The sequence below is a fragment of the Microplitis demolitor genome, chromosome 1 (assembly GCF_026212275.2).
Source record: "Microplitis demolitor isolate Queensland-Clemson2020A chromosome 1, iyMicDemo2.1a, whole genome shotgun sequence".
In the NCBI taxonomy this organism is placed as follows: domain Eukaryota; kingdom Metazoa; phylum Arthropoda; class Insecta; order Hymenoptera; family Braconidae; genus Microplitis; species Microplitis demolitor.
In genome coordinates this window covers 9,002,881-9,017,261 of record NC_068545.1, presented here as the reverse complement: position 1 = coordinate 9,017,261, position 14,381 = coordinate 9,002,881, and the positions used below count along the sequence as shown (strand labels likewise).

At 28.7% G+C, this 14,381-nt stretch overlaps 1 protein-coding gene across 1 annotated transcript in view; it reads left to right on the top strand.

The window, feature by feature from the left end:
- Nucleotides 1–5,193, top strand: part of LOC128668185 (uncharacterized) — a 35,970-nt gene extending 30,777 nt beyond the window's left edge. The window contains exons 2-3 of the mRNA XM_053740508.1: nt 4,144–4,581; nt 4,642–5,193. Of these exons, the coding sequence (XP_053596483.1) occupies nt 4,144–4,581; nt 4,642–5,193 (990 nt within the window). The remainder of the gene's footprint in view (nt 1–4,143; nt 4,582–4,641) is intronic.
- The last annotated feature ends 9,188 nt before the right edge of the window (nt 5,194–14,381 follow it).

The following is a 14,381-nucleotide window of genomic DNA, read 5'->3' as shown; positions in this document are numbered from 1 at the left end:
TCGAATTTTCAAAAATCACTTTAACAGCATATTCTACACATGTTAAGGAATCAATTTATGTAAAAAAAATAAAAATCGATTTTTTAAACCCATCACACGGGAAAAGACCCCCGTAATTACAAATTATTAAAAAGAAGTTGAAATAAATAATCTACATTTCGCTGTTCAGTAAATATGAACAAATTATTTTTTATGCTGCAATATTTGTGTAGTCCGTACAACTAAGAACTTTTAGTGTTAAAATTATTGTATGACAGTAAGTAACTATCGCTGGTTAGTCATAAGAGAAAATCATTGTAATAAAAGGAGAAAGGAGGGGGGCAAATCAGGTTACTACAAAAAAATTGCAATGGTTTGATTTTTTTAGTGTTTCTACGTCTTTATAGCCGTCAAAGAAATATTTGGAATCACGAAAAAAAAAAATCTAAATTTAAGAAAAATGTGTCGCCTAAAAAATTTTTTAGATAATTTTAGAGGTTTTTAAAATTATTTGTAAAATATTTAATATGACCCAATTTGCCTGGCGTCAATATTCTTCATGTACAGTATTTGAAATAAATTTAAATAACTCGATTTTATTCTCCCTCTACCTCTAAGGTGAAAACACCAATTATTGACACTATAAGAGACACGATCATTATTTCATTTTTTTGACCATATTAACGATTAATATTATTGAATTTGGATTTGAACACTGTCTTAATTAATCTTTCAACTAATCAAATTCATACTTCTTGATAATAATACATTACATTTACTACTTAATTTCAAGTGATGAAATAAATAACCAGGATGCACCAATTATTGACAGGTTAAAAACTTGACTGATCTAACTATTGACATACTGTTACTCCACTTATTGATACCCATAATGCGCAAGCGTAATTAATCTGTAGAATTAAATGTATGTAATAAAGTCTCCAAATAATATCCAATTTATTAGTTATTATTAAATTAACTGGATGAATTTCAATCACAAAACTATTCAAAATCGTTTTTAATCAAACGAAAATTAAAACGATTAATCACTTTTTTTATAACAATTCAAAAGTGAATGCATATAAGGTTTGGTAACAAACTTATGTTTAAAAAAAGAGACGTTACGGTGCTGTCTACTAACCTGTCAATATGAGATACAACTTTGATATTGCGAACTAATTATTGACATCCACTATTTTTAAATTAAAAATCATAAAATTTACTTTAACTATATCATATTGTTAATTTTCCCCATCAATTTTTGTTTTATTTCTTTATAAAAAAAAAGTTGATGTGCTTAGACGGAAAAAATAATTAAAAATCATAGTTTTAAAAGACTGCTTTTCTAACCGGAATAGTTAAGAAAATTGACGCTCATAAGCTGTTTTGATAGACACGAATAAATTTAATTTTTTTTATTAATAAATATTTAATATTTGTCATTAACAATAATTTTTTTTCAATTTTTAATTTATGAAGATTGTTTAAAAATGTATATGACTATTATTAATATAGTAGGTAGTTAAGTATGTCTTAAAATAAGATAGGATATCAATAATTGTACCCCTGTCATTAATTGGTGCTTTTATCTTATATATTAAAAGAATTTTCCATTTTTAAGTTATCACTAAAATTAAAAATAAATACAAAGACATATTAAACTAATGGTTAATCCTTTATTTGTGATGTCTCTGTATCAAGAAAATAAATCAATAAAACAAAATCTTTAAAATTTAACTCAATATTCAATGTCGAAAAACTTTAAATAAATTAAATTAAATATTTCTTCTTGAATTGAACATTTACATAATACCAGTGATTAAAATAATAATGCAAGTATATAATTATTTTGAAAACAAGTATATTTAAAATCGCAGGATAAATAATTCGATTAAATAATTGTTATATCCCCACTATAATTTATATACCGCCAGAAAGTATATAAATACATCTATACCATGAGATATGAAGCATAGAAACCGGATCAGCTTCATTAATTTCCAATCAGTTCCAGCCATAATTGAAGCGTTACCGAGAATATCCTTGCAGCTGGAGGAAAGGTAACACAATAAAATAAAAAATACTCAGTATCCAGTAACAAGTATCGAACAATCACGTTTCTAAAATTCTCAAAATTTATTCAGTTGTCAAATTTACACTTCTCATTTAGACTGTTGCTAACCGACTTCTTTTACACTCGGTCACTATCGAACCGTGGTTCGCTTAAATTATTTAAAATAACATATTCTACATAGCAGTATAAATATTTTATCCGATTGCAGTTTCAAAATTATAAAGACTCGAAACAAAGCAATAATTAAGTAAGATCTAACTAGTAATTTATATCTTATTAGTTATTAGCGTTAAATATCTCGTTACCTACTTTTATTATAACATGAATAATTTTTCATTTTTTATTTTTATTTATGTATCCTCTTTTTTTAATTATTCCTATATATTTAAAGGTCTTTCAGCTTTTTTAGGTTCTTATCTTATTTTTTTTTATCAAAAATTATATAAGTAACAGCTAATTACTTGTTTAACGATACAAGAGTAGGGGAGACTGGGGCAGAACGGCCTCCCTAAGCTGATTACTAGTTTTTGTGGCTTTCAACCATCAGATCACTTTACTTATGTCCCATTTCGAACAAATTTCTGGACACTTTGCCAAAACTCTGAAAAAAAATTGTTTTTTTTTTGGCAAAGAGGCCCCTCTCCAAAAAATGGAAATTTTTTTTTTTTTAATTTTTTTCATCAATTAGAATATGTTTCTTTCTCTTAAGAACTATTTTTGGTTTTATTATTACTCAAAAAAAATTTTTTTAGGTATAATAAATCGTTCCCCCTTGATTTGTTTAACTACTAATTGTTATTTAATAAAAAATAAAAAAAAACCATTCTTTATTTCTTATTTGTCATTATTTTTAAATTTTTTATAATTTGATGATAAAAATATGAAAAAATAATTTTTTCTGAATTTCCGGCTGATGCCCATACAGGAAAATACGACGGGCCCAGGTTTGGTTCGACTATGTAGAACTCTGGGCCAAACTTGTAAGCCAGCCTTGGAAGAAGTCTGGAATGATAACATCGTACCAAGCCTGGTTGCCAGACCTGGCCCATTCATCGACAAAACAAATAAATTTAATTAAACAAAATTTTATTGTTATTAATGTACTAGAGTTTGTGATCATTAACGTTTAAACTATTTAAGTGAGGTAAATGACGTGAAAAAAACTCGGTGAAAATTCTGATGGGCTCTGGGTGCAAACCGCCGTCCTTCTGATTGCTGGGTCTGAATGCTGGCTACTGAACGAACCTACTAATGTTGAACTGAGGTTTTTATGTGATCTACTTATTTATTTTACTACAACCACTTGTTTTTATAAAATTTAAAGAGCAATTCGATTAATATCATCGATTAAAAAAAAAATCATTTCGTATTGTTTATATCATAATTACATAACTTTTAAAAATAAAATTTATTAAATTTAATTGATTATTTATCAAGAACTCAGCTTAATTATCTTGCTTTACAACCATTAGTAAAAATAAAATTTATTATAGAGAACCTGCATAAAGCCTGGTGGCGCCTCTTTCGGGAATTTTATAAGTTCTCATGTGAGCATGAGCTGTTTGTAAACATTAAACTCTATGATAAATTCATTGATAATTAATTAATTTTTTAACAATTATTAATTTCTGATATTTATAGTTATATGGGATAAATATTCAGGTGACCATATTTTACTAAAAAATACAAGGAACATAATTAATACTTAGTAGTGATGAATATTAATATTAATAAACGATCAAGATCTAGTAATACAGGATGCTGTGTAGTATCATGTCATTATACTCACGGTAAAACAAATTCAAATATAAAATTTTATTCATTTCCGTTAAAACCATATTTATTAAAACGTCGACAAATATGGATAAAAGCAGTAAATCGTATAAAGTAAGTCTGATATGTGCTAAAAATAAATTACTTATTTATTATTATATTAACTTCATTATTCCTCTAGTTCAGATGGTACAGCATGACAACCTACTAATTATTCAATAATATGTAGTAATCATTTTGTTGGTGATAACAAATCTGAAGATCCTCGACATCCAGTATATAATCCAACAATTTTCCCAACTGAATACAAACGACAGAAGCCTTCAAATAATAATCTGGATCGTTTCAATCGTTGGAAAAAAAGAAAATCAGCATCGGAATCTTTCATCAGCGATGAGCAAGAACCAATAAATAATTTATGCGAAGACATTCAATTAGGAGTGAATATAAAGGAAACGCATAATATTTATGATAAATCAGTGCAAGTGTCATCATTTGAAAATTTCAGTGATAATTTTGTTTTTTCATGTGACTTTGATTGTAAATCAAGTAGTGTTTTAACTCAAGCAACAATATCATCAATTAACAATTTAAAAAACTATGTGATTACCAAAGATAAAAGCAGTGGACCTGATACACCCATTTTCTTGTCAGGATTTCGTGGATATAATCCAATAAAAAATGATAAACAACTTTCGGCTATAACTGAAGTAACACCAGAAGTTTTCCAATTATTGTTAAATATGCTGCCGCCAGTAAAAATTCAAAAAATAAATGTTGGAAACAGATTATTAATTTTTTTAATCAAACTAAAGACGGGTTTGCCTTTTGATGGAATAGCTACATTTTTTGATGTAGACCCAACATGTATTTCTAGAATTTTCCGGGATGTATCATCAATTCTAGCACAGAAAACAAAAAACTTTATTTTCTGGTCTAGTAAAGAAGATGTTCAAGAAACTATGCCACCAGCATTTAAGATACATTATCCAAATTGTAGAGTTATTATAGACTGTACAGAAATGAAATGCGAACAACCTGGTCTCGTGCTAGTCCGAAATCATATGTATTCTGATTATAAATTAGGATACACAGTAAAATTTTCATTGGGAATAACACATCCAGGGATGATCTCATTTAAATCCGAGTGCTACGGTGGGAGATCTAGTGATCCTTTCATAACTAATGATAGTAATTTTTTAAAACTACTAGAGCCAGGTGATGAAGTGATGGCAAATCAAGGTTTTCCTGACATCAAAAAATCTCTTGATGTACCTAATGCTATAATTATTACACCTCCATTTTTACACGATCGTCATTTGACTGAAGAAGAAATAGAGGAAACTTATAATATTGCAAGTGTATGAATCCACGTTGAAAGATGTATTGCACGAATCAAAGTGTATAGCATCCTAAATAAAATTACTATTGATTTTTTGCCATAAATTGTTGATGTAGTTAATATGTGCTGTGTTTTAACAAACTTACAAAAACCTATTTTTAAACAACCAAAAAAGAACTATAATTATTTTTTTTTGATCCAATTTTTATTTGCATATAATTATACATTAATTGAAGTTAAAGCTTTTTTTCTCATTAAAATTTTGTATCATATAAAATTAATATTTATACTTGTCATGTGATAAAATAAACTTTTCTCTGCTATAAAATTTCTCTTATTTTATAATAATTAAAATATTTAGAGACCATACTTTAAAATTAACTTTTCAATATAATTATTGACATAAAAATTTTCCAATTTTGAAATATATTGTGATAAGAAACTTTCATCACGTGGTATCGTGATTAAAATATATTCCGAATTTGGAAAACAAATAAAAAAATCACATTCATAAAGACCAGTACAATACATCAATATTTGACACTGTGTATAATAAGCATGAGATTTTTGTAAATACACTGTGTTATTGTCAGTAAAGTTTAAATAAGGATGTTTTAGTTGTCCTTTTTTATTAAATGTTGGTTTATTTTGCACAGTAATGAGACATTTTATTTCTAAAATTTTAATTGGTATACTATCTACAACAACCACTCCATCAGGACTAGCACATAACCATGGTTGACTAGACTGAATAACAAGACCACATTCTTCTACAACAAACCCACCCTGGTGGAAATTTTTCGGACTTCTGTCTTAAAATCTCAGTTCTAGAGTTCTAAAAGCTTTTTCAGAGTTCCAAAGACCTTTTAAGACAGAAGTCCGAAAAATTTCCACCAGAGCAGTTATTTTTTTATATAATTCTCGAGCTTTGTTTTCATTATTGAGACCATGTAATACACTTTGGAGCTCTTTTCCTTTCATCTTTTTTTCTACTATCATAGAATCAGCCAATTCATCAAATTTAGATTTGCGAGTTTTAATTACATGAGCTGTACTATCTGGCACTCTTATTGCACGTTCATTATACCATTCTTTACACTCTGATTGCACTCGCGTATTAGCAAAAATATAAGCTAAATTATCCAATGAAGTAATTAAATTATTAATATAAAAAACTTCATGAAAAATTTTCTTCCAAGATATATCACTATTATATATTTTTAAAGTATTATGACTACTATAAAAATAATGATATATAATCAAACACTTTTGGGCACATGCAGTATCAACTGCAGTATTAATTAGTTCTCTGATAATTCCATTAACTACTTTAGTCGACTCTATCAGCTTCATTGATTTCCAAATATCACTTAACGAACACAAAAAATTTAAATCAACTAAATCCATAGGCTTATATTCTTTATCATATGCTTTTCTTGGAATTAATTCACGAATTTTACGTCCTTTAGAATATTCTTCAATATCCTTCGATACTAAAGGAATATTCCATTGACAAAGATGACTAGTTTTAGATTCAGGTGTTCCAAAATTTATGAATTTTATGACAACAGTAATGTGTTTACAATTTTTACCCAATCCACCTGGGCAAGTACATATTCGGTCAACTACATTTCGATTGATGTCAATCTAAAACATTTTAATTAATTTAGTTTGATTTTTTTATTAGATATATATAATTGATAGTGGAAATAATGAAGTAATAACTTACGTCAATCGTAACTTCAAAATGTTGCTTAATATTAGTTTGATGAATAACTTCAGCTTTCATCAAACTATTATGCTCAGATTTCCACTCTTCGACATTTTTCACATGTTTACTTTTCCACAAATTTTGACGATTTCACTCAAAGGACAACCATAAATCGTTTATATTGATTTTTTAAAAACCACTTTTAATAATTATAACATCTGACATTTTTTTTTTAAATTTTACATTGATACCTATTTGAGATTTTATATTTATGTCATATATTACCCAGGACAAAATTCATATTATCTCACATATAAAATGCTAATTTTCGCCACTATGAACGCTAGTGTTTAATAAACGAGGTCACGCAGGTTCTCTATACAAATTCATGAGTTATTTCTTAATTAAATTAATTTTTATAAGTAAAATTATAAAATTACGGTTGTTGATTGCAAATAATAACGAACTAAAAAATATTTTAATTGTTAGATGTAAATAATTTCAATCGGAACGTTAAAATATTTATTAATTAAAACTTATTTTAATTAAAAAATAAATAATTATTCATTGAAAAAACCATAATTATAAGTTGATTGAATAATGAATAAAAAACTTGCATTAGCCAATTCTTGCCCAAGGATGGGTAACTATAGGTATACCCAAACTTGGATAATTCTACGTTGGCCCAAGTCTGGGTTGCCATCGAATGATCAAGGCAGAGGAACCTCGTCTTGGCTTAAACTCGGGTAATGATTGGGTCGGCCAAGGCTAGATTACCCAGTCCTGGCCCAAGCCTGGGTCACCACTGAATGGCCAAGGTAGGGGAACCCAGCCTTGGTCCAAGCGCAGATAATCCTTATAACGGCCAAGTCTAGGCTTACCCAGTCCTGGCCCAGGCTCAGGTAATGGCTGGAATGGCTAGGATTAGGTTCCCATTCTTGACCAAAGCATGGGACAATATAGACGTGCCAAATCTAGGTTCCCCAGGAATTCTTTCTTGACCAAAAAAATATTTTCTTGGCCCAAGACAATTTTTGTAATTAATTTATAATGCATAAAATTCCTTGGTGCAAATTAAAATTGTTTCTGGCAACATGTCCTTTTTTTCTTCGTATTTTATAAATTTAGTAAAGAAATTTGGACAGTCACGTAGTGACTGCAGGTCGATTGTTATAAGTTATTTGAATAATTAATAAGTAGATTTTTTCATTTAACAAGAATCAATCATGGACCACTGATTCACCAACAGTGACCCAACGTTGCGAACCGATAATCGGCCAGTCATAAGTAACCATTCATTGGCCAGCTATCGGCAGCTTCATATGACTGTCCTTACCTTTACGAAAAGTCATATTTATATATGAAACCAGTAATGCCATATACACATAACATATACATTCAAAAATTTTAATAAAAAACTCACATTGAACTGACTACGCTATCTTGATGAAAAATTAAACGGCTGCTGGTGATTAACCAGGTTTGGGCCATTACTAATTGCAAATGCTTGGCCGAGCAACTGCAGTCAGACATCGGCCAACCTACGGCATTTTTTCCATTGACGGCGACTTTGTATGGGTATGTCGTGATGTCCGACGATACATTATTTAGCGTCAATGACTGGGAATTTTTTATTTTTTCTTAACGTTATTCAAATGGAAAAATTTTTTTTTTCTTTTCAATTAAATTTTACAAAAACAAATTAATAATATATATATAAGATATCAATTTAAAGTCTGTAATTATTGATTATATGTACAATTATTAATAATAGTGAAACAATGTAATAGCTATTAATGTGGAGGTTACTAAATATTAGTAATAATGATTATTGTTTCTACTCGTTATGATGATTATAATGAGTATTATTATATTCAGTAAATATATAAAGATAGTAGAATGACAGGAGAGAGTAATAGAGGGTGGTAGGAAGGAAAAGGGAGTGTGCGTAAAAGGGCGGAAATGACGTGGTCTTGCGCTCGATATTTAGATATGAAACAATGTAACTACCGTGCTGTGGTTCTCTCTAGCCCCCGGCAATAGCAAGTACTGAGAGAGACTCTCCTGCATACGCAATATCGCAATTACAGTTCTATTACGAGCACCGTGACATGAACGATTTATCGATCCTGCTCATTACTCTTGCGGTGACTAATATCTTTCACATGTGTTATTCGCACTGTGTGTGATTGACCTTTTTAACCTTTAGCTGTCGAAATCCTATATATATATATATATATATATATATATATATATATATATATATATATTCGAGTGTGCCAAAAAAAAAATAATTTTTCTTGTTTTTTAGGTCTCATAGTCTCAAAAGTTTCTTTTGGACCTAAAAAAAATCCTCCTAAAAAATCAATTCGATATGCTTAAAATTGAGCTGGCGGATTACAAGTTCAATTTCCTTTTTAAAATACATGTAGAAAATTTTGTTTCTTAGTTTCTCGAGGAAAACTCAAAGAAAAAAATTGTTTTTTTTAGTTTTGAAATTCATATTTCAATAGGAAATCAAATTTCCTACCAAAATGTCTTGAATAGTCATGCTCGTAACTACAATATAAAAAAAGTTACAAGCTCCCAAAGTTCGAAAAAAAAAATAATTTTTTTTCATGTATAATTATTGTTTTTACTTTTTTGTCATTAATTGGTGGTACTTTTTTCTTCTAATTTTAATTTGTAATCGTCTATACAAAATCTATTTTTATGCAAGAAATTATTATTTTATCATACTCATAAAGTTAAAGAAAAAAAGTTTATTGTATAGCAATAATTTATTTTCTAAATTATAAATAAGGGGAAGGGGAGAGGGGCAAAATGGGCCCCTTGAATTTTGGGGCCCATTTTGCCCCCAAATCATTCAAGGTACTGAAAATTTAAAGTGACCTATCCCCCCCTTCCCCTATTAGAGAAGAGCGGGGCAAAATAGACCCCTTGGGGCAAAATGGACTGACATTTATACTACATACAAGCCCTCATTTCTTAAGGGGTCCATTTTGTCCCCCCTTCCCCTATATTTATTATAAATAAATAAATAAATGAGCATTTCTCGCTTAAAAATAGATTTCGTAAAGAAGACTGCAATTTAAAATTAGAAGAAAAAAATACCACCAATTAATAACAAAAAATAGGCCATTCCACAGCCGAAATGGAAGGTAGATTTTCCAATTAATCTATATCAAAAGATTTATACATACATATCTTGTGGTATATGTTAGTGTATAGTCATGATATGAAATTAAGCTTGTTTTCTAAGAGTGAGGGTAAAACAAGACAACGACTATTTTCGATAGAGAACTTCAGATAGTTGATTTGACAAAACATTATATAGGTAATGTACCAAACTAACCTTCACGTAAATGAAGTATAATTTTATGAAGGAAAATTTAATTAGTATGAGATCATGATTGTAATCGCTATTGCGATGGCAAGAACAGTTATAATTATAAGGCGTATAGGTACGTTTCGACCATCATAAATAATAAAAGAAATACTTTTAAAATATAAAATAGCCATGGAATTGACAGGTTATTCTTTAAAATTATTTATTATTTATTCAAATTACAACTGCCATTTTCTTCAAAATACAACTGACGAAACTGGATTTCAATAGGACATGCATAAGTCATGAGGAATGAAAACCATATTTTCAATATTTTTTGATTCCATAAAAATTTTCAGGGCTATTAAATTATTGTAAGAAATGTTCAAAACATAAAGGTTAAGGTCATAAATTAAAGCGTATTACACAAGCTTTCAAATAATTTTCACTGAAATTGTCTATGAGTATTAGTTTTAAAATTCAATGAACTTGAAAGTTGATACAATGTGCTCTCTTAATCTGAATCAGTGAATATTCACTGATTATCAATGAATATTCAGTGATGTAAATAGTCCCAAGTATATCATTGCAAATCAGTAAAATGTTACTGATTCAATTAGTAAAAATCGATTTTTTATTGGAATCAGTAAAATGGTACAGATTCAATCAGTGGAAATTGCTTCACTACTCTAATTATTAAAATTGCTACTGAATAAAATAATGATCGCAACAGATGTAATTAGTCACAACTACTGATTCAGTTTTTGATGCGAAGAAAAATCAGTATTTATTGATAAATGCACATTAAAAAATACAAAAATTCATATCATGATTATATATTAAGCCGTTGATGCAAATAGAATCAACTTATATACAATTTTTTCGAAGAAATACGTTCTTCATTTTGTAAGCAAGTGGTATTTCTTCACTCTTTACATATTCACTGAAATCTTATGATACATCCATTTGTTGATTAAAATTCTGCAATACATCAAATGGGTTTGGAATGTTAAATTTATTTAATAAGTCTTCTATTTCAATATCATCAAGTAATGGTCCGTTAAATCATAGTAATTTTCCATTAAAAATGATTATAAACATTTATCTGAAAACAATAATGATAGTTATTTATAAACATCAAATAATTAATAAGACGATTTCAGGTTATGCAGAAAATAAGGCCCTAATAGGGCCCTATTTGCCTAAAAGAAAATTAGTCATATTTAAGCTCTTAGGATGTTCACATCGTGTATTTCTATGTTTGTATTTTCAAGAACTGGAATAAAGTGATTTAATCATTGCTATGAAGAACTTTCAATTGAAAAATATCCAAGAAATATTCTCTGATTGTTTTGGCTTGAATTAATGAAGTTATAAGAATATCAATCATTCAAATTTCAAGACGATTTTATTATTATCATGTGTCAGTAAAATCGAAATGACAAGATCAAAAAATTCAATAAAATGAAGACTGTATGATATTAAAATTGTTAAAATGAATAGTATCCCACATGAAAAAAAAAAAATTTTTATTTTTATTTTATATACGAAAATATAAAATTATATAAAACGGCAAAAAATTATGTATGTTTGAATATACTGTTCATACAGCTTGAAAGTATATTTTTTCTTATAACAAACAATAAAAGAAAATATATATTTTATTATAGAGCATTGTATATTCCAAGAATATAATTTGCCGGATATAAATTCCATTATAACGAAATATAATCAAGACATATATTTCAAAGTATAGTATATCGCATTATGTATTGGATAATATACTTAAAAATCTATAGTATAAGTATTTTTTTAATCGGCAAAATGAACATTCAATTTATTAGTTTAACTCAGGAAAGGAAATAAAGCTACAAATTAATGGAGAAAGAACGGATATTTCAGTATATATTGTAGTATTTCAACTCATAATTAATATTGCTTATGCACTACAATGATAACACACTTATATTAGAAATAATAACACCACAATTAACAACAGTAAAAGAAAGCGAAGAGATATATAGTTTATTGATAAACAGATGTTTGCTGTTAAGATGTCAATATAAGATTGACTGACTTAGTCGCGCATCTATAAAAAACAAGAGAAGAAGGCATTTGTTTTCTAGCTATTCAAATATTTTAAAACATCAGTTTCACATTCGTTACAATGCCCCCTTCTCAATAAATTATCGTCCCGATAAAAATTGTGTTAGGCAAACCGAACCTAATTGGAATTAAAATCATTTGCAATTTTGGTTCGATTCCGCTATGGTCCCAGCACACCCTATCTATCACCCTACAGGGAAAAAAACACTATAGCAGAAAAACAACTCTGTAGGCTAACGCAAAGATAATAAAAAAAATAAAAAAATAGTCTATAATTTAATTGAGCTAAGAATTGATAAAAAAATAAAATATTCTGCTAAGAAGTTAATCGATACGCGTGACTCTATTTTCCTAATCAACGAATTAAAATAATAAAATTATAAATGTAATCCTCCTCTTGAATAATGGATCTTCAATGGGAATGGGAACAGGTACGGGATGGGAACAGAAACTCCTTCCTCTCCTCCTTGAAGGACTGGGAATAGACTCCTTCTCTCCTTCCCCAATGAAATTGGAAATATTATCTGCATATAATAAAGAAAACAAAACGAGTATCTCCAACAATTTATTAGATTTTATACTTAAACATATTTCATCGTTACATCTTATTATTTGTTAGTTGTTAATTAATAAACTTTCATTACCGTCGACTATGTCAACTCCGGATGGATCCCATAGTTTCAGTCAGGTTGCGCTTAGCCATTGATAAGTCCTCAGAATCAAACTTTTGATCCTTGTTGAGCTCACTTAGATCAAAAGAAATATCCAGTCTCTCATCAATGACTGAGGAATCTCGGGAACCCCTTTCAACGATTAATCGTTCAGGGCCCTCGGCTAGACTTCCCTTCAGCTAATATACTCAAACTCAGAACATTTCCAGTCTTTATAGAATCCTGGGAATCCTCCGAACAACGTTACCACTGAGATCGTTCAGAGCCCTCTGCCAGATTTCTTTCAGAATCTAGAGAACTCTCCGAAGGACTATACCAGTCTTTAGTAAGTCGTCCAGACAAATCTTTCGATTCTATCAGTTTGAAAGAGATATCCTAGTCTTACCAATTGACTACAGAATCCCGGGAATCCTTTACAACGTCTATACTGAGATCGTTCAGGGCCCCAGTTGGACATCTTCTTCATTTCTTTTTATTGATCACAATATGGTGCAAGACGATTTACATGTACGATTTTATATTTTCCATTGGGAATTTTTCTAATTCTATAAACTACATTATTCAATTTATTTTCAATTTCATAAGGACCTTCGTAATCGCATTGAAGCAAACAAAATTTTAAATTATTTTTGTTAATATTAACTTTTTTTTTTTTAATTTAAATCATGATAGTAATCTCAGTAGTTTTACAAAATTCCTTATTTATGCGTTTGAATTTATATTCATTGACTCAATACTTGAGGCATTACACAGCCCCGACAGGACAGTGAAAAAAATATTTTCAAATTGACTATCTATATAAAAAAATTTTTTTTTTTTTTATCTATGGGTCATTCCATCAAATAAAGTTATTTTTACGGGACAACCCTCATCGATTTGATTCAAACCATGTGGAGTCTTTCCAAATATTAAAAAAAAATTCTCTGAAAATTTGAGCCTTTAATATGCAGCAGTTTCAAAGTTATGATTTTTTGAATTTTTTAAAAATTTTTGTTTTCAACTTTTTAATTACTTTTTTTGAAGAAAAAAATTAAAAAAAAAAAATGAGCACATAATAGTTTTTCGTAGGAAAAATTCTCAGCTTTCCAACGAAAATATTCATTTTTTATTTTAAGTTACAGAAGACCCTTTGAAATTCGTTTAAAATAGGTAAAACGATTTTTATGACTGTGCGGCGCTTGATACATCTAATTTGATATTTTTTTCTGAAAGCTGAGACCTTTTCCCACGAAATATGTAATTTTCACGATGTGCATATTTTTTGTTTGAACAAAATCAATAATTATTTAAATACAAGTTGTTGATTTTATAGTTTTATCAAACTGTAATGGTTCATTGTGTGGCAAGAGATGAAACAAAACGTTATCAGACAAGAGTGAAGTAGGCTGCCCAAGCCG